Source organism: Diabrotica undecimpunctata, chromosome 5 (genome assembly GCF_040954645.1).
Source record: "Diabrotica undecimpunctata isolate CICGRU chromosome 5, icDiaUnde3, whole genome shotgun sequence".
In the NCBI taxonomy this organism is placed as follows: Eukaryota; Metazoa; Arthropoda; class Insecta; order Coleoptera; family Chrysomelidae; genus Diabrotica; species Diabrotica undecimpunctata.
Window position 1 is genome coordinate 122,229,448 of NC_092807.1, and position 22,551 is coordinate 122,251,998.

Consider the following 22,551-nt stretch of genomic DNA (forward strand, 5'->3'; position numbering starts at 1 on the left):
CACGGCTAGTTGCTAAACAAGATCAAGGCCAAGTAAGTCAGCCGTAAGTTTGAAAAATATAACCGCTTATCGTTTAACAACCAACGTTTTGTTATGATCATAGACATAATAATACAAATAGACTGAGCGCTGTAATACAGACGAAATATAGAGTATGATCATCTCTTTTAAAAGTTTGAAATAAAACTATATTCCTAAGGTATTCGGTAAATATATTAAATAAATATTTCATAATATAAAAATAACAAATGGAAAATGTACCAATTTGGTATCGCCATACTGATGTTATGTCATTATCCTTAAAAAGAAGTTTTATACTTCTTCATTTCTACCATAATAAGATGTATATTTACAAGTTGTGACCTTATTTGTGGTGTTAATAATTTATAAAATCTGTGATAATATTGCACTAATTGTGTAAGAGCTAATTGAAGTAAACTAGAGCCAGTGACGAGATTCGGAAATGATAATAAAACTTCTCTGTTAAGATCTTCCAGCGATCTTTTCCAATTAGTAGTAAAATTGGTCACAATATCAACTGATTTTGGTTCTAATGCTTTAAGTTCTATAATTTTTGAAGTCTCAAAATAATGTTCACATTCTTTTACATACTGGATCATTTCACCAAAATGTGGAAATAAGATCTGTTCTGCATATTCTCCACTTCGTGCAGATAATCTTGATTTAAATACTTCCGCTTCCTTTGAATTATCTCGAGTCCTTTCCATGATTATACTGAGAATCATATCGTAATTGTTTATTAAAAATATCAATTGGTCTTTACGTTCTGTGAAAACACCAGCCATTCTTAAAATAAACATTTCTACTTCCTCTTGAAGTTCTGCTAACAGTTTACTAACCAGCTCGTTGGGAAAGTTTTCACTTATACTAACTAAAGCTGCACTGAACTCGGCATACCTTCTTGCAATCTAAAAACAAAATTAGTTAATTACTTACAAATGTTTAAATGTAAAACTAATACAATGTTACAAGAAAACATTTATTATGTTTACCATCTAACTTCTCGACTTACGTTAATATATATCATATTATACAGGGTAACCTAAAAATATTAGCAATCGGTGATATTATGGGAACTACAACAGATATAGTGTCGGGAACAAATATTTCGAACCTACATCATCCAAAATAAATTTATAAAAATTATTTTTAAGTGATAAATATGTCTTAGGGAGCGCAGTGTACATTTCAAACAAGTTAAATGAATTTTTTGCTGAATATACCAATATTTGCTAAAAACTATATTTACTATAAAGCAACAACCTTACTTTGAGGTAAAGCCTTCTAAACCTTACTTCTTGGTTATGTTAAAGATACATGTCTATTTATTTTAGACCACTACTCAAATACATACATTTCTATCTTTTAGTGTTAGAAACGTAATCATATGTAATACTTTTTAATGTTAGAAATTTCAAGTAACCATACCATGAAAATAATAACAGATCCTATTTATTTGATTAGGCCCATTTTTAAGATGAAAATAGAACGGAATAACAGCTCGTACAGTTTTCCGAATAATTCAAGGTAACAAAGAACCGATTCACAAAGGATGTACAAAAATTGTATTGGCATTATTACAAAAAATAAAATCGGAAAAATTCCTAATATTTTATTTTGAGAACGAATTAATTTTGAATTTTTTTAAATTTCCTGAATTTCCTTTTTCCTGAATTTTAGGAAATAATTAATACATAAGTGGAAAATACTTTAAATGAAATATCCTTAAAAGTATTAAAAAGAACAGCACATGAAATGATTTTTCGGTGTATATACAGAAATCGGAAAAAAAATTAATCGAGAAAGTTGAATTGGTGTGACTATTTACAAAAAAAATGGTATAGTAGGCAGTACAGTAGACTAGCCGGAAGCTACATATTGTTTACTGTATTTTTAAAATTTAAATAATACTTTTAAAATTGAATAAAGTAATTTTATTATTTATATTTTAAACAAATTACATTATATTAAAATAATTAAATAAATTATTATGTTTGCTCCTAGCGGCACGTGCTAACGTATTAACCAAGCATACATTGTTTACTTCTGACAGACCTGTCAAATTCCTTCAAAATATTAAATTAATAATAAAATATAAATAAATTATCGTTTGATAGTAAATTTAATTATTTACTCCAGTGGTCAGGGACGAAAATGCCACTAAACCGCTAAAAATCATACATCAAACACAGTTTACTCACATTAAAATAGAAACCAAGATCTCGGACAGTAATATAAGAGAGGCAAAGATATATTTTATCCCGTGTTAGGAATATCCCCATTATTGTAAAAACTATTGGTTGTTAATAAAGTATGTTAACTTACATAATGTGGACCTAATTCCAGATTAAACTTTGTGACATCGCATTCGCGTATACTCTTTATATTCAACTGAACAACATACTCAAATCTGGGCAGAAGAATGCTCTCTAAAATATCCCAGTACTGGTCTAAAGCTGGTACACATCGTTTATGACACATTATTTTATATCTCAGTACCAAATGAAAACATAAAAATATGGCTATGGAATCGTAGCAAGATGAAATGTAGCTTTTTAAGTTTTTCTGAAAATAAAAAAATATTTAGTCTAATATGATTATACTAATAGTTATAAACACTTTGCTGGTAAATAAAATTAACCTTGAATTATTTTAATTAGAAAAATATTAACCACTGTCTTCAGTTACTATACATAAAATTAAGTTGATTTTGAAACTTGGGGTGGCACATCAGCCTAGCGTAAGTTTCATCTATCATTATATTGAAGATTGACGGATTCTTTGAGCTCATTCACTAAATATTTTTACCTATAGAGCGTTTCACGTTAAGAAAATAACATTGCGGAGATAGGGCCATGTATTTCTAATGGACGATAGAAGCGCAGCGATGCCACGATGAACACAAGCACGATTCAGGGTTGTATAATTTGTATTTTCGTTTTCACAGACATGAATTAAATTAATGTTTTTTAACGTAATTGACCAAAAGTGTCCATTCGAAACAAGAGATGAAAAGTAGGGAAAATGATTTTAATTAAATAAATAGTATTTACAAAAGATAATTTTATTTTATCATATTTTAATTACAGTAACGACAGTTTATTTGTTTTTCGGTAAGAATATCATATACCATGAATCATAGAAATCAGTAGAAAATATTGCTTAGTTAGTATAAAATATTGCTTATTGTCATCCACTTTGCCGGCTATTGAAGATTTAAAAGCAAATAAACGGATCGCTTGGAATGCATATATCTAATTACTAATTGCAACTTAAAATAATAGAGTGTACGTATGTCAGCGATTTTATGTCGTTCTCTGAGATTACATAATGATAATAAAATAAGGCTTTGTGGTTCTTCAGTTGTTATTCTGACTTTACAGTTAAATGTTAATTGAAAATGGAAATTCGAAAAATATATCGACAATCTAGTAAACCGCATGCCAGAGAGTTTTGGCAACACTGATCTCCATAAGCCTAATGTTATTTTCTTAACGTGGAACGCTGTATAGTAGTTAATGTAGAGGTAATGGATATTGACAAGAGCTATGAGTCATGCCGATGCAGTACACATGTTTATCTGTTATTTACAAGGTCATAGCTCTTGTCAAAATTTATTACCTTTTTTTATACCCATAAGCTTCTTTCTTTCAGTTCATGCCTTCATACAGGACCTCCATGCGTACAAAATCTTCTAATCCAGAACTTCGTTGTTAGCCCGATATTGCATGTTTCTATAGTATTTTTGTGTCAATTTGATGTCATTTTTTATTTGTTGATTAAGTATTCTTCTTATATGAAATCACACTATTATTATCTATTATCTTCGTATCATCATTCATCGTCTTCGTTTTTACATATTTATATTTTCGGTGGAAATATTTAGATATTATATGGGCTATAAAAAACGCTTTTCGTTGTTAGGTAGGTGTTACGGAGCTAGGTAGTATTTTAGATTTAAGAAGATATTGTACAAATAAATAAAAGTAAATATATCGTAAAACGTTTTAATTTAACGTTACAGTGGTGTTAGAGGTGGGCTTATTCGTTTAAATTAATTATAAACTAACAATACACTACAAAGCATCTACGAACCATCGTTGTATGTCAAGTTTTTCGATTTTTGATACATACAATTTAAGACTTATTTTTTAAGTTCGCGAGTATTCGATCAACGCTGCGGATAAAACATCTTATCGCGAAAGAGTAGCGCGAACAACTTAAGGAACTGAACTAATACTCAAGTGGTTCCATGAAGGTTCTTTGAGAACGATTTAAAACACTTCTTATCAACAATGGAACAGCCCTGAAGCGTACAAATTCTAGTCAGCAGAAGCGGAAATCATGAAAAATTTCAAAATTAATTCCAGGAAAATTTACGAAAAATTAAAAATTTCTAGAAAACCGATGACTAATTTAAAAATGTTTCTAATAAAATTGGAGAAACTTAAAATCATTAAAAAATATTTAGGAAGACAATGAAACATTCGTAAAAATTTCGAAAATGATCAAAGAAAACGAATGAAAAAAATCGAAAATTGGCAGAAAAATGAGATAATCTAGAAGATTCGAAGAATAAATTAAAAAAACTAGAAATTATGATGACTATAGGCTGACTAAGAAGAACAGATTGTTCCTTTAACTGCAACTTTACGAGATGATTCTGCCGACTATTGAGTCCAAACGATTGTAGAAGATGACGAACAAAACGATGAACGTCTGGAAGAAATGATTTGGAAAATAATTCGTGACACAATTACAGAGAAACGTGAGCCCATATGTTGGACTTGTAAAGCAATAGTTCGCAATTACAAAAAAAACTAACACAACAGTCGGAAAAATAGAGCGAAAAACTACATAAAGCGAAAATCATCGATCTCGAGAAGTAAAACCCTTATAGGCATTGTTAACACTTCTTCTGGTGGAGTTCATAACTTGTACATTGATGGTCGTATCGATAATAAGGGCAAATTGGTTTTAACAGATGCAAAAACAACCATTTCGTGATCAGAAATAATACGAGATCATCTTAGATTGTCACCTTCTTCTTCTTAAAGTGCCCTCTCCTCAATGGAGGTTGGCTACTACAATTTTAAAATCTTCTCTATCTTCAGCTGTTCTTATTAGCTGTTCAAAATTTAGCCCTGTCCATTGTCGGATGTTTCTGAGCCACGATAGTCTTTTCCTTCCTAGGCCTCTCTTTCCCTCGATTTTTCCTTTCACTATAAGTTGGGCATATTGGTACTTATTATTTCTCAGTATGTGGCCTAGGTATGATGTTTTTCTAACTTTTACTGTGTTAAAAAGTTCTCTTTCCTTGCCTATTCTATGCAGCACTTCTTCGTTTGAGGTATGCGATGTCCATGAAATTTTGAGCATTCTCCGGTAGATCCACATTTCAAAGGCCTCCAATTTATTTACCGTTGATGTTTTAAGGGTCCACGTTTCAACTGCATATAGAAGAGTCGACCAGACGTAGCATTTTGATAAACGTAGTCGAATTTCGAGTTTTATTCGAGAATCACAAAGCAGTTTTTTTATTTTTTCGAAAGATTTTCTGGCCTGTTCTATTCTCGATTTTATTCCTAGATCAGGATTTAGGCTGCTATCGATCCAACATCCCAGGTACTTAAATCTATTGACCTGTTCTAAAATGTGCCCATTTATTGTGCATCCTTGTCTAACTCCACTCCTAATTTCTACTTCTGCGGATGTGGAACCTTCGATCCTAACTCTGGCGTTTTGGTTCCAGTACAAGTTTTTTAAGAATTTGATGTCTTTTCCATCTAAATCGACTTCTTGCAAACGTTCTAATACTAGGTCGTGTCTTACTCTATCAAATGCTTTTTCGAAGTCTATAAAGCATATAAATATATCTTTCTGTTGGTCGTAACATTTTTGGGCGAGAACGAGTAAACTGAACTTCTCTCGTTCCCATGCCGGCTCTGAATCCAAACTGATCGTCTCCGATGATTGTTTCGCACTTTCTATAGATACAATTATGTACGATTTTTAGTAGGACTTTTACTGCATGACTCATAAGGCTTATCAGACGGAACTCATTGCAGTGTTGTGGGTTTGGCTTTTTTGGTAGTGGGATGAATATTGACTCCAGCCAATCTTGGGGTATTTTACCTGTATCATAAATGCGATTGAATAAAAGGACAAATATTTCGATATTTTCTTCGCTGATTAATTTTAACGTTTCTGGGTATATTCCGTCTGGACCTGGGCTTTTATTTGTTTTAAGATGATTAATTGCATTTATGATTTCAGATTTCAGAATTGTTGGCCCTTCGTTGTTATTTTCCAATCTTGGTTCTTCTCGTATGTCGTGAAAAAGAATTTTAATATAGTTTTCCCATTCTTTCAGTTTGTCTTCCGTTGATTCTAGCAGTTTGCCATCCGTGTTCAGCATGGTGTGAAAAGTCGTTCTCTTGGTAGTCGATGTAAACTCTTTTACCATTTTTATGTAAATTAAAAAAATCGTGCCTTTGTTGTAGTTCTTCTATTTCCACGCATTTTGTTTCCAGCCATTTCTCTTTTGCTTCGGTTATTTTTTTTTCGAATTATTCTATTTAGTCTTTTGTATTCTCCGTCCTTGTCATTTTTTCCTTTGGATTCTCTTCGTTTGTTCATTAATTGTAAAATCTCTTCTGTCATCCATTCCTGTTTGTTATTTCTAGGTGTTACTTTTAGATGTTTTTTCGTTACATTGTTCATTTGTTCTTTAATAGTTTTCCACAGAACGTTTATGTCATCGTACTCGCTAATTCTATTATGGTCGATATTTCCTAAATTTTTGTTTAATGCTTTATTTACTGTCTGATGTATGGTGTCGTTTTTCAATAATTGGATGTCTAATAGTTGGTGTTGAGGTTTTTTTTTCTTTACTAGTTTCCATCTTGCTCGAACTTTTGCAACAACAGGATTATGATCGGAATTGATGTCAGTTCCAGGATATGTTTTCGCACTGATGATTGCATTGTGATATCTTTTGTTGACCAATATGTAATCTATTTGGTTACGGATTACTCTGTTTTCATTGTGTTGTGGTGAAGTCCAAGTGTACAATCTGCGAGGGTGTAACTTAAACCATGTTTGTCGCTACCATGTTGTGTTGTTGGCAGAATTCTGTCATTCTCTCTCCCCTGTCGTTCCTTGCTCCAAGTCCGAAGTCTCCAATCAATCCAGAAACTTTTCCTCTACCTAACTTAGCATTAAAGTCACCTAAGATAAATGTTAGGTCTCGTTTTTTGGTCATCTTTATAAGTTTTTCTACGTCAGCATACCACGCTTCTAGCTCTTCTATGGGTTTATCGGCCGTAGGGGAATAAGTTTGAATGATGTTAATATTTACTGGCTTTCCGGATAGTTGAATAAGAAGACATCGGTCCGAAAATGGCACAAAGTTTGTGACGGCATTGTTATATTTGTCTTCTAAAATTACTCCAACCCCGTTAGGATGAACCGGATCATTATTACCCGAGTAATAGAAAGTGTTGTTCATGGTTTTAACTTTACCTGAACCTGGCCATCTAACTTCACTCAAACCCAATATCTGCAACCCTAAACGTTTCATTTCGTGGCATGCATTTGCTAGTTTTCCTGATTCGAACAGACTTCTAACGTTCCATGTTGCAATCTTAAAGTTTGTATTTAAAATATTTAGGCTATTCCTCCCGGGGATTCTTCGCACCCCTTGATCATCTAAGATCTGCCGGGGACTAGGGGCCATTTCTGTTTGTGCTTTCATTGTAGTTTTCTTGGGAAATATATACCAGAGTGGTTTCCCGTTGCCTTCTCTGGTTTGTATTTTAGCCGATCCTCTGGACACAGACGCTATTTGCAGCCGCCCACTCTGGGTCAGACGCTGCGTGCTAGTTTGATCCCTACCACTTACCAACTCATCCGCCCGAAGCCGTTGGTCAGCAAGTGGGAGATCGCTTATACCGGCAATCGCTCGGTAAAATTTTCGCAATATCTGGCTACCCTCACTTAGTTTAGCCTGCAGACCAATGCAGTTGCCCAGCACCAGATTGTCACCAGCACCAGTAAAACTTAAAACGGCAACTGGGGAGCTAATTGAAACATAGAGCGAAGTAAATATCCCAGTATGTATTGGCCACATAATAGTAAAATACAAAATATTGTTACAAATTTTATAAGTCCTGACCTGTACTCAGAATACCGATTAATCTAGAATGTAAGTGACAGGCGCCGAATCATCTCCCATAGGAATCCCCAGATTTGGTTCGAATATACGAGTATTTGTTTTAATATAAAACGCCTCTTGATTTGATTGAAGAGATGTGAGTTTTAATTCCCGTTATAATTACGACTTTTTAAAAACTGGGGCTATTCTCAAGGTCGAAGGTAAAGAGTCCCTATTTCATGAAGACAAAAATGATGTGTTCCAATTATTAATAACCAAACGAAGAAAAACAGTTGCCATAAAAATGTGGGCTTATAGAAAAATGTTGCGAATATGATACAAAGAAAATGTTTCCACCATTTTAAATATAAAGCAATTAAAGATCAACACAAGGCTATCAACAAAAATAAATCAGTCCTACTTCAGACTTCGGATACATCTTCTTCTTGCAATGCCCTATCCTGATTGGATGCCGGCAATAAATCTAGCCCACAAAAAAACCTTATTCACGGCTTCCCTAAATAATTATAATGAATTTTTTTCAGTCCACTGTCTTAAATTCTTAAGCCACAAAATACATTGTCTGAACTCCAAAGAAAAATAAACTAACAAGTGCGATTTCATTTTAGTCAATCCAAGGTATTATTTTTTATCTTATCTAAACAAAATTGGCATAGTAAAAACTTACCTGAAGAAGTGTAAGGGTCTTTTCCATAATTTTGTAGAATAAGTCGAGTGCAGCTTGATTTTTGACAATAAAGTATTCGCTAATAAATAAGTATTCTCGACAGGCGTTATCTACTAGTGCATATTCGACACTTCTAAACAGAGCTTCAAATGGAAACTAAAATCATATCAAAAATAAACTTTTCTTCTGGTCATATTGCCAATAGATTTTATTGTATATTTGTTGCAATTGGCAGCTAATTACAAGTGCAAATCGTCAAACGTCAGTTAGGGTGGTCGACCGGTATGTATCAATTTGTTTAATTAAATATAACTTTAAAAAAGTCCCACCATAAATCTTATATTTTTTGTGATAATTTTGTTTTATCTCAATATACTAGTTTCATTAAACAAATTAAAAATATCTTCACTAATCTCTCAAGTTTTTTTGTGAAGGTGGTCAAACATACAACTGCATTGGATGTGCTTGTAAAAAAGAAAATTCCTTCTATTGCTTCTATAATATAGGATATGCAAATAATTTTTAACACAAGATATATTTAGCACAATAATTTTTGAAAATCAAAATCGGGAATGGGACCAAGGAATCAGGGAGTCTATTTAATTTCCTTCAAACAAAAATTTCAGATAGTTACTGTGATCAAAAATCGCCGATTTTAAATCATATATTTAGAAAACAATAAACGAATTTAGTGTTTTTACAACTGCATCGACAGATTTGGATACGAAATTACCAAGTTAAGTGAATGATGTCAATAAGAAAACGAATATTTGAAATTCGCAAATTTAGTTGTTCTGAGATCCCAAAGTTGTCCAAATTGTCTTATTATATTTAGACAAACATTTCAAATTTAAAGAAAACTACTTTGAAAAAAGTTTTGAGATTAATTAATTTTCAGTGAGTACAATTTTAATACCAACTAACTAATATTAAATTTCATATAAAGAATAATAAACTGGCTGAAAGACTTCGGTCTGTCTCTAATAATAAACCTTTTATCTGGACTGATTAATTCTTGTTTTAGGTTTATGAAAAGATGTCGAAATAGTGTTTTAAAGGAAAAAAATGAAATTATACCATGGGGGTAACGATACTTGCGATCTATAAGACAATATATGCAGGAAGACTGTACTATTTATTATTTGGATGAAACTTGGGAGAATGCTGGTCATACTGTTCACAGAGTCTGGACTGACATGTCAGTCACCGGTGCTCGACAAGCATAGTTGAAGGCCTTTCTACAGGATTGAAACATCCTTCTGGGAAGGGCAAACGACTTATTGTTTTACATATTGGATCTAAAAATGGATTTGTGGAAAACTGACTGCCTTTGTTTGAATCCAAAAAAAATGGCGACTACCATGAAGACATGAATTCCAACCTTTTTGAAGAGTTGCTGCAAAGGATTTTGCTAACTTTAGCTAAAACGGCAGTTATTGTCCTAGATAATGCATCCTACCATAGCAGAAAATATGAAAAGATACCAACTAGTGCTATGCGAAAAGCTAATATTCAAGAATGGTTGCGACAGAAAAATATTATATTTACTGACGAAATGGGCACAAGTAAAGGGTTAAGTTACAAGAAAAAATACCACATATAAATTAAATGACGTAAAAGTACTTTTCAGCGAAGTACTGAATAATGTTACATCGGATTCCTCGAAAACTGCTATCAACCATGTAGATGGCATCATATCCAAGATGTGGGAACTAGATTTTATTGTAGAACAGCAGTTAGAACCACTGGTTATTAATTTAGGTGACGACGAATCTTCATCCGAGGACACCGATAGTAATTAATTTATTAATTAAGAATAAAGGTAACCTCTTTTTGTCATATTTTATTTATTTTTTTTTTATTAAAAACGCCCAACTTGAAAAAAAACTCCAATTCAGTCGAAGTTTGTTTACTTAAAATGGTTGACAAAACGAAAAAAAAAAAACATTAATCAGCAATCATTACATTCTTGTATGCAGCATGCCTCGTAATACAGATGATTCATGCGTATACATGAATTGTTATTGTTTTTGAATCATCTTTTCAGAAGACGATAATTAAAATACAGAAATTTCAATTTGATATGATTTTTCGGACTAGTTGGCCACACTATCCATACTACATAATCAATAATAAATTGTAAATATCATAACTCCATTATTACAGTGACAAATAGAATTACGTTTTCAATATGTATATTATGGGTTTTACGGCATTCACTGCGATAATTGTATCTCTCTTCTTGACCTAGTGTAAATGGAACTTGTGACGTTGGGAACTGCAACTCATAACCAGCGCATGGCGTTGACGTGATAATTCTCTCTGTTCGGCGGCCCAACTGTAGTATCATAACAACTGAAAACTATTGCTGCCATATGAGGAAAGTTTTACAATCATGCTTGGATATATTAAAACTATCCACAAATAATGTCATACCAGAAAGAACCTTATACTTACTGACAGTGTCTTAAAATATGTAATAATGCATCCAAATTGTCACTATACATAGGTTAGTTACAATTAAGTCATGACAATTAGCATGTTTTGTTTGCCAATGTTGAAAGATACAATGGTTTGTTATTACAAGTGAAACATTTACTTTAAAAACTGATTCTAACAGAAAACTCAAGTAGAAATAAAAAATGTATTATCTAATCTGTGATTTATTCACAATAATACATTAAAAAAAATCTAGCTTGATCCAAAGAAAAAGTTTCAGAATTATTTTCATTGCATTATGTTAATTACTTATATCTCTCAAATTCTCTGTTGGAAGTTAATCCAAATTTTCATGAACAAGTCTTTTTGTTTCTTCTTGGACATTTTAGGTTACTTTTATATTTATACAGAAAACAAAACTTTCTATTGTGTTTTTAAAAGTAAATAAATACTTACCCTGTTTTTTGTTTCTGCATGTGGAACAATGATAGGAGCTTCTAATTGTTGTGCCAAAACATCTCCTCTGTTTCCAATAGAAAATACTGTTGTTTTATGTTTAAGAGACTTGTTGAACATGCCTCTAGTGGCTGTATCCTCTATTCCCATAAGATCATCAATTGTAATATTTTCTTCATATTGCAATTTCATAATTCTGGCCTCATATGACTTAAAATATGAATAGTATATTTTACTCATTGTGTCTATATATTCATTAGCTATTTCCTCAGCTATATTTCTTTCATTTGATAATAAAAATTCAAAGTGCCCTTTATTTTTCAACAGGTTATTTTGTGGGATTTGATAGTTAGTCATAGGTTTTCTGAATTTTGATATTTGCTCTAATAAATAGGATCTTATCTTTGACATAGCTTTAATTCGTAACTTTTCTAAAATATCTTTTACATCCAAACATGCCTTTGTATCTTTAAAGCTTTGTTCTTTAATAAAACTGATTTTATGATTTAGAATCTGAAGCTGAGTCAAAAATTCCTTATCTGTGACATTAAGATCCATTATTCCCATAATCAGAGTTTCAGGTACTTTAATATCATCAATAAATTGACTAAGTTGCCCTCTAATTGCCTGACGGTTAGTCAGTTCTTGACTCATTGAAATAGATTTCTTTTGCAATGTTAATATTTCTGAACTTATACTTCCAAGATCATTTTGGAAGTCTAACAACATGTTTTCCATTCTTTCTAATATCTGGTCACAAGCGGATATCTGGTTATGTAAACTTGCTATATTCTCACTCTCTTTCATATAAACCTAAAATTAACATTTTCATTAAAACAAATCTAGAAAACTCAAAATACTGATTCATTTTATATTGTTGATGCTTCAATGGGAACTGCAAAGCCTTTCTTTAAAACAATAATAAATAAATATAGCACTAGATATAAACTAATTGGATCTGCCAATGTACATTTTGGATTGCAAAATTTTGTTGAAGGTAAAGGAAGTGACTTAAATAAAACTTTCTGTCATTACTAACTTTTAAATAATTTATATTTTCACTTATTTAAACAATTTTTTTTTTCGGAAGCCATTTATTGCTATAAACGGTTGTACTGCAGCCAGTTGGCCCATTTTACATCTTCCATTCATGTACCTAATCTCTAGGTCAGTTTTTAGTGTTAATGACTACGTACATAATCAGTATTGATAGCCGAGATACCGAGATCAAACCTGGACCTTTGAGCGTGATAAGCAAATGGCTGTGTTCACCAGAATTAATCCTATTACACTTGATATACTAAGCACTTATTCACCACTTGCTGATTTGGCAAATGACGATTTTTTCCAGTGATTGTCAGAAGACAAACACAAAATTTTAAATACAATTGTAAGCCATAAGACCAGTAGCCAACAATTAAAGAATAAGTAAAAAATACAGCAAAGTAACAATATATATTTATATATTTTAGGTAATTTCTAATAAATTGTGAATTTCTTCACATTCTATTATTTTATACAGCATATTGTTGTATTTATATTCAATTTCACTATATGCCTCCATTACAAATTAAAAAAATAATTGTTTTCAGCAGAGACCAAGCGATTCAGTGTAACAAAATCTATATAATTAATGAAATGGTGACTACTTTATCAGCTGCTGATAGTTAGTGAATGCCTTTCATAAAATAATCATAAGCCGCTTAGAAGCCACTTGCAAGCCCTGAGTTCCCGTGAATGCAGCCATTATCTAGCCAATGAGTTATATCCACTGCATATTGAAACTATTAATGGAAATAAGATAATGGTATGTACAGAAACAGATCAGATATTCTAGTTCAGATAAAAGTAGATAAAGCATGGCATGAGTTCAATATAAATATGTAGAATTATCAGAGCAACCTAGGTAGCTCAGAGGTAAGTCTATCCATCTTTGGTGCTGAATTTAAGAGAGTTTGATCTCCACTATAGAAATCAAAAACATTTGCTTAGGTCATCACTTCAAATGACCTGACAAACCACAAAGTCATAATTTGCCTAGTGTAGCTCCTTTATACTTAGTCACTTGGATGTGATGTTAAGCTGTAGGTCCCTTATTAGAGATGTGTAGTTCACCATCGAAATAGTTCAAATGAACGATTCTTTCAACTGAACTAATTGAACTAGTTCATTAATTTTCATAGAACTAGTTCACTGCGAACGATTTGCATTATAAATTGTGTCTCAACTTTTAAAGAAGAAAATAATGAATGAATGAGATCATATATTTATTATTTTGAGAATGGGATGGACTGACTAGTTTAAAAAAAGAAGTGTCGATTAGCCTCAGATAACAGATCATAATTCTTATGAACGTGACAATAACATAAACAGTCTTATCTTAATATCATAATGGTTCGGATCTTATGCCCATGCATTGGCGTGAACGTTGACATGCTGTGTTGTTTCTCGTATTGTAATTTTGAAATAACAATTTTAAGTTGTGGTTAAAATGATTGATGCATCTACATAAAATATAATTTTATGTAAAAGTGAGAATGAATATGTGTTATTTAATGTTCCTAGAAAATTCACTGATTTTTTTTGTAAGGTTCTTTTAGAAATAACCTAATATAGATACCTATGAGTTTAAATATACGTAAATATAAAAATAAATCATACTTATATTTAAAACGGTTAATAAAAAACAAATCTTAATAATTTTTTGCAAATAAAAAAAATGTTATGTGCAAAACATTTGAGAAATAAATTTAAAACATTTAAACCCAAACATACGATCGAAAGAAATGGTTCCGAACCCGAACTACTTGTACGGTAGTGAAAGAGTGAAAGACTGACTGAAAACCGAAGAAAACGCGCGGCCGGCGCCGAGCTTGTGTGATGATATGATAAGACGAGACATCTGGCAACCAGTTTGGTTAGGGTTGGATTTCGATTTCGGTCCTACAAATAGTTCTTTCGCGAACTAGTTCACTGAACTAGTTCATTTTTGTGAAATAGTTCTCTTGAACTAGTTCGTCTAAAAGAACTAATAAGCACACCTCTATCCCTTATATATGTGTACAGTACACTAAATAATACACAACACACATATTCGCTCCGTGCGTGACCATGGTAGGGGTACCTTGAAACAATGTCAGCATGAGTAGCAGCGAAATATGACAAAATTGGAATCATGGAATCTTTTTACGCATAAATTTTATCAAAAATGTGTGCAAATACATGTTGCGTATTTAATTGTGCTAATAATAGCAAAAATAGTAAGTGTAGTTTTTATATTTTCCCAAAGATTGCATATAAATTAGAGAAAAGAAAAAGATAGATCCGTGCTATTAATATGAAAAAGTAAATATCACATAATCTCATTTTTATGCAATTGAAATAGGAAATGTGCTAATAATAGCAAAAATAGTAAGTGTAGTTTTTATAGGTTCCCAAAGATTGCATATAAATTAGAGAAAAGAAAAAGATATATCTGTGCTATTAATATGAAAAAGTAAATATCACATAATCTCATTTTTATGCAATTGAAATAGGAAATATTTAAATAATTTACCTTAAATGATATTTTATAAGGCTTCAAGCTAACTGCAGAGTGCCTGATGACTTTAGCTTTTATATTATACCTTTAACTATTACCGTTTTTAACTGTGAAAAACTTAATTTGCCAGTACTAGATTTTTCCCTTTCTTTTCTGTTTGGGGTTAAAAAGATATATTATGATGAATTTTGAGAAACCCAGTTTTTAATACTACATTTATTTTGTACATAAACTGAAAAAATATAATTAAAAAGTTAATTATTAATAATTGTCAATTTCTCCTGTATTTAACAATGTCAAACATATGTCATATGTTTAACCTGAAAATTGGTAGGTACAAAACAGTCAGATGAAGGCGGTAGGTGTCGCGTCAGTCACGCAAGGAGCGAATATGCAGAGGACTTGTCTATGACTTGTCAAAGAAAAAGTGTCAAACAATAATGTTACACTCTTCCCAGTGTTATTTAAGCAATAGTCAGAAACCAGATATATTGCTTTAGACCAAATATGCAAAGATATTTCCATCAATAGTGAAATGAACACTAGTATAATGCTAATGGGAAGCAACTTAGTTGTTCATGGATAGAACTTAGTTTCTTCTTCTAAAAAACTAAGATGTCATAATAGAAAATATGTAATTTAGTTAATATAGTGAAGTCAAGTATTGGAGATAAGAACTAAAATAGCTTTCTGGATTTCTGAAAATGACAAAATTTAAATTAGATATCTTTCTAGTAATTTAACACTAAAAAAATAAACTATTAAAAACTGCTTAAAAATATAGTCAAGGTTTTTGAAAGTCATACTTAACTAAATTTAATTTAACAATGTTCAAAAACACTGAATTATTTGATTTAGAGTTCTGTAAAATAATAAGGTGGTATAAGCCATATAACTAATTCGCTATTTCATACACAGACATTTTCATGATCTGCGCAATAATACATAATGTTCAAACTCATCTTTCAATTCATTAGTTTATATTTTGCTAGTAATGTAACTGATCTAGTGATCTAATCCCATTTGACCTTCTGACTTCTTTAGGGAATCCCAGACACTCTTTAGCAATGTAAAATAAGCCAATTGGCTGCAATAGAACCAGTTTACAACAGAAAACCCCTTTAACAAAGGTTTTAGTTGATCTTTTATAACAATATTGTTTATACTTTTGGGTACAGCAAATCTTGTCATTAAAATTTAGAATATTTTGTTTTATCCACTTATTTTAGTTACATCACTTTTACTTTGTAGATAATAAAAAAAAATAGATTTTACAGGTTGTGAATATGAAAAGAACTACAGAAATAGTAGGACAAAACAACATAGTGTTCACCAACAGGAATGAAATAAACATAAATTGTTATTAATGAAAAATAAATGGACTTCAGTAGGAATTATCAAATTTGTAGTTCTAAAGTTAGGTTTTACTTTTTAAGACACAATGTAACATTTCTATCATTATAAATATAGTTTTACATTATGAAAAGGGCAAACCTTAACAGATTGGTCTTCTGTATTTCTAAGTTCATTTTCTATTTCTCTAGAGTAATGTCTCAAATCTGTGAATGTATTTAAAATTTCTTGAACCACTTTGTCGCTACTTGTAACTTCTTGACCGCTTCCTGCTACTTGAATGTATTCATTTTTTGTGACTAATTTCGGCCCTTCGCCAGTAATTGGATCAGTCATTATGTATGAAATATTGTGAAAATACTAGAGGATTTAATAAAATTTTGATAATTACAAAAACAAGTGATTTATGAATGTCAATGTCAAAATATGCAATTTAGGTCATGAATTATCTAAAGAAGTAGTTCAAATGTAAAAATGTAAGTAGTTTAAATGCAACACCTTTAAAATTTATCTTGGTGTAGTTGTTGAAGTTGAAGTAACAATAGTTACATTATCTTTCATATTTGTGTGATAATATTCAGAAATTAATAAATAAATACAATAAGTAATTATTTATCAAAAAAAATATTCAAGTGAAAAGTAACTGATTATCCGACATAACTCATTGAAGTCTCTGCAAAAAGAAGAATTCACAAATTTATGTTGGTACTCTGAAACATCAATAGGTGACCAACAAAATAAAACTGAAAAGTTACCAAGTTTCTTTTCTGATAAACTGTCATCCAAAATGGTAAGTTTTAAACAGAATTTTCAGTTATCTTTAAAAATAATTGTAATCCTGAGGTTTGAATTATTTTATTTTAAATTTTAAATTAATAGAGATTTAGTATTAATATGTTATAACAATATTTATCAAAAATATATACATAAATTCTAATAAACAATGTCAAGGTAACCTAACTTTTCTTTTTGTTTTAGTCTTTGGTAATACCAGAGAAGTTCCAACACATTCTTCGTATCTTAGGTACGAACATTGATGGTAAAAGGAAGGTACAATTCGCCCTTACAGCAATTAAGGGTGTAGGTAGACGGTATGCCAATATTGTACTCAAAAAGGCCGACGTAAACTTGGACAAACGTGCTGGAGAATGTTCCGAAGAAGAAGTAGAGAAAATTGTTACCATTATGTCCAACCCACGTCAATATAAAATTCCTGACTGGTTCTTAAATAGACAAAAAGATATCATTGATGGTAAATACAGTCAGGTAAGTCTTGTTTCTCATCGACTTAACATTTTTAAATATCAGTTATTTGGATCACAATATATAAGGAAATAATATATAATATAATAATAAAAGACACTATTATTGACTGGCTAAATGTTGGAAAGTATAGTATGTTTGTGGACTGTCTTTTGTTTGTCTTCCCTAGGATGAGAATGGGCTTGTCTACATGGTGCTTTGTAGTTTTTAACAAGGCAAACATCAGTTTCTGTAAGAATTCATTGCATTTTTTTTTTCTGAAATTGGATATTTTTCGTAGGTCTCTACCATTTCAAATGTTTTATTGATTGTTTTAAAATTGGTTCAGCAGTTTGAGAATATTACTTTAGAGATTCTAACATTAATGCTAAATCATAATAGTTGTGAAGGTTCCTGTAAATCTTGTTATAAATCAGGGAAGGTAAAACTCAGGCTTAACATTTTTAATAACTTCACTGTCAAATGAATCAAGTTTGATTTGAGGCTATAATATGCTATTTTAAAATTAAAATATGTTGAATGTGGTAGACTCCAGATAAGTTACATTGGCAGTGAATTTGTTAAACCATTCTTATGCATTTCATTGTTAAAAATATTTTAGCACATTTAAACGGCTGCCTTTATATGCTATATGAAAGCTGCTGGTAGCATGTGCAACATTAATGCAAATCTTCTGTCTTTTCTGAAGAAAACTTGAATATGTGGATTAGTCACTGCTTATGTGATATCTAAAAAGCAGTTCAAGTAACTTCCAGAGAAAATGTCTTGATTTGCAACAATTTTTTACATATACAAGATTAAAAATTATACATCTTTGCATACATATTAAAAAATTTGCTGTTAATGGTAATTATTGATAACCTTTATTTTTTTGCAGTTGACTTCTTCCAGTCTTGACTCCAAACTTCGTGAAGATTTGGAAAGGATGAAGAAAATCCGTGCCCACAGAGGTATGAGACATTACTGGGGTCTTAGAGTAAGAGGTCAACATACCAAAACTACTGGACGCCGTGGACGTACTGTTGGTGTATCTAAGAAGAAGTAAATGTAATATTTATAAGAGAAATATAATTTTTTTTTTCATTCCTTGGTTTTATTAATTTCCAAAAAAATTTCATTCATATAAATATTTAGCAAAGCATAAGCTAAGTTTGAATGTGAATGTTTCACTTTATTTTGTTTTTATTTAGTTATTACAGATATTAGTAATAAAAGTGTATGAATTTAAATTGAAAAGATCTTATTCATATAGAACAAAGAGAAAAAGAAAAAATTAAGTTATCATTAAGGTAGGATTTAAAATAGGGAGTTGGTAACTATTATTGTGTAAGTTAAACAAAAAAAGATTGTACATATAAAAAATTGAATTAAATATGCTATATATATTAACCTGCATGCTTCGTACAAATGTACATTATTTGTGAAATTATTAAGAATTCTTGGTAATTAAGGAATACACAAATTTAGTTTTCAAGTAGTATATTACTCTTAGCCACTGTACTAGTGGCATAGTAAGATTTTCTTGACCCCAAAATTATATCAGTTATTTGGCCATATACACCTCTACTTTGTAACACTACCCATTTTTAGCTCTGGTCATCCCATCAGAAATTCTTTGTTAATGAAATTGACAGATGTTTCTAGCTTTGCACAACCCTTTGAGGAAGAGGTAAAACTACCTAGGGAATAACTATATTCACAGATAATTATTATACCAGCGTTCAGCTGCCCCAAGTAGAAACACTATATCAATTTTTTTTCAAAATCACATCACATATATATTTGGATATATGGTGTTATTACCTACCATTTATGAAGGAACAAAAATAATAAAAATGAGTAGAACCACAATTTATGGTTATTATGAAACACTGCCAATTTTACCAAGTTAAAACACATATCCATAACATATAAACACTGTAAATACAGAATATACAGTGTTTTTATTTAGTTTTGGGATATACAGCAATTTACCATGGAAATAATAGAGTTTACATTTGCCAAAACTCAAGACTATTGATATCATCAAAATATATTTACGTTGTTTAGATTTGCCAAGACCTTTGGAAGTTGAAATCATCAAAAAAAAAAATTTAGGGGTTTGTTAGTTTGTGTTAGGTGAAGTATAAATTATAATTTATTGCATTATTTATTTAAAATAGACATTTAAATTTCTGCTGTTACTGATTAGTTTTCAAATATTAGTTAATACTAGACATGTGTCAAAATCAGAACAAGAACGGAGAGAATCATCCACAAAAAAATATGATACTCAAAGGTAAAAGATTTTTTATAGATATTAATGAAATTTTTATCTCATTGTTTTGGTTTTGTATTTTTTTTTTTTTGTTTTTATATAAAGCTGATAGCAATAATGGTTACCCTCAAGAGATTGATGAAATGTTTAGCCGTGATTTGGAGCTTTCATCTTCAGATGAGGATAGTGATGATAGCATTACCAACCTAACTCAAAGCCTGGAAACGTGACTGATCATTCAGATTTGACATTTGAAAGTATATCTACTGAATGCCAAGTCACTAAAAAAAAAGGAGACAAATGCTATAGAAAAAAATAGAGATAACAAAAATAAACATCCCATTTTCCTAGATGTACTGCGAAGTGCAAGAAGTCTTGTTCGGAATTCAGCGAAGAATGCCATGCAGATATTTGGAATGCATATTGGGACGCAGATTATACAACTCGAACGCTGTGGCTTGCAAAATGTGTTTCATTCAGACCTGTTTTGTGTAGAAGAGTTCCAGTAGCTGCTAATAATTATATAAGAAAAATGAAACGAGAGTATTTTATTTACGTAAAAAGGATAACACAGAATCTCTGCCAATATGTGAGCTATTTTTACTCAATACATTTGGTTATACCAGTGATTCGGTTATCAATGAATTATCATATGCTATCAAAAAGGAGCCGCTTGATGCATATGTAAAGGAAAAGCTGTGTTTTTTGAAATCCTGTGTTAGGTACTCTCTAATAAGAATAAAATTTTACTTTAATTTGTTAGACAACTATAAGATACCTGTCAAAAGACACATGATAATTTAGTAATTATATCTGTCTTACATTTAATTTTTACGTAATTACTTATGTGTTTAAATAAATAATTAAAATTTTTTTGGTACGCCTCTGCAAAATTGATAAATGGAATATGATTTCGTTGAAAAGTTATCGCAAAGAATATAGACGCTTATATTCTTTGGTTATCGTTAAGAGCTCCGTTAAGTGCGATGTTGCCAAGTAATCACCTTCAATTAAAAATTGTTTTAGGAAAATAGTAATCAATTTTTGAATTGGCGCTTACAGTGTTTCTACTTGGGACAGCTGTGCGCTATCCTTGTTGGCACTGTTCGGTCCAACAGAAAAATGAGTTGTCCTGAATGTGTCAACAAAAAAAAATGAAAAAAATTGATCTACAAAGTAATTTAGGTGTTGTAATGTTAAAATGATGTGAAAAAGGGGATGTCTTTATGATTTAGTACAAAGCACGGAGACGAAATGTTGAAAACGTTAACATAAAGGCAAAAAAATTGGAAGGGTGAAAATGATTGTTGATTACCATGATTCAAAATCTTTTACTGATCTCTAAGATGATAAGAAAGTGTATTCATATGTCGTGTGAAGGAGTTATTAGTGCTACAGAATTATTATTTGGTAGTGCCTAGGTAACTATATCAAAGTTCAAAAAGGAGTCTTTAAGTATATAACTAATGGGCAAAATTTCCAATAAAGAAAGTAATTTCAACAATAAAACCAAAGTCAGTCATGAGATTGAAAAAAAATATGTCTTTACTACGTTTGCATCACGAACGACTTGGGGCGGAAGGAAACTTAAAACAAGTGGCCTCGTTCTAATTTTTTTTTGTAAATGCAAAAAACATTGTAGGGTCGAAGGGGGAGGTCTGGGACAAGGAAGGACCTTTATATGTGAACTAGTTCTGTACTTTCTCACTCGATGTATTACTGGTTGTAGCATTTCCTATTCGTTTAGTGTTGGAGAAGCACACGTGTTAAAGAGAGAATATTATTGATTTTCATTTTTGAAAGGTAAGAATTTAACTTGTTTGTAAATTATTTTTTCTGATTATTATAATATTTCAAGGCAATATAGAAACCAATATAATTGTCCCAGATCTCCCCCGTTGTATTATTTTTAAGTTGATATTATTTAAATTCTTTTAACAGTATATTTTTGCTTTGTTATAGTGTAAGATGCCTCATAAGTGGAAGAAGAAAAATCCTGAGAGGACTGCTCCATTAATTAAAGTCTCGCATTGTGGAGACATTCAGCAGATTAAAGAAGGGAACAGCATAAGGCAGGTAGCAAAGACTTATAGTATTTCAAAATTGGCTCTTCAACGCCATTTGAAGAAATATGATGAAGCTCCCAACAAGGAATGCGTTGTTTTTTGTTCTAATTTGATATGTGGTATGATATTCTCCGAAGAGCAAGAATTGGCTCTAGTAGAATACATCCTGGCTGCAAGTAGAATGCATCATGGTTTAACATCAGTTCAGGTCAAAATTTTAGCGTGGCAATATGCAAGTGTCATGAAATGTAAAGTAGGCAATTCATGGAAAGTTAACCAAATGGCAGGATATGACTGGTTAAAAAGCTCCAT

At 31.1% G+C, this 22,551-nt stretch overlaps 2 protein-coding genes across 2 annotated transcripts; one reads left to right on the forward strand and one right to left on the reverse strand.

Moving 5' to 3' along the window:
- Positions 1 to 201: 201 nt before the first annotated feature.
- Positions 202 to 17,067, reverse strand: Vps52 (vacuolar protein sorting 52). Its single transcript, XM_072532622.1, has 5 exons — positions 16,795 to 17,067; positions 11,760 to 12,572; positions 8,865 to 9,020; positions 2,347 to 2,586; positions 202 to 929 (listed from the first exon to the last, which is right to left on the reverse strand). The coding sequence occupies exons 1-5, from the start codon at positions 16,987 to 16,989 to the stop codon at positions 300 to 302; spliced, it is 2,034 nt and encodes a 677-aa protein (XP_072388723.1). The 5' UTR covers positions 16,990 to 17,067; the 3' UTR covers positions 202 to 299.
- Positions 17,068 to 17,286: 219 nt separating this feature from the next.
- On the forward strand, positions 17,287 to 18,999 carry RpS18 (ribosomal protein S18). The gene is made up of 3 exons (XM_072532625.1): positions 17,287 to 17,443; positions 17,632 to 17,919; positions 18,794 to 18,999. The coding sequence occupies exons 1-3, from the start codon at positions 17,441 to 17,443 to the stop codon at positions 18,959 to 18,961; spliced, it is 459 nt and encodes a 152-aa protein (XP_072388726.1). The 5' UTR covers positions 17,287 to 17,440; the 3' UTR covers positions 18,962 to 18,999.
- Positions 19,000 to 22,551: the final 3,552 nt, after the last annotated feature.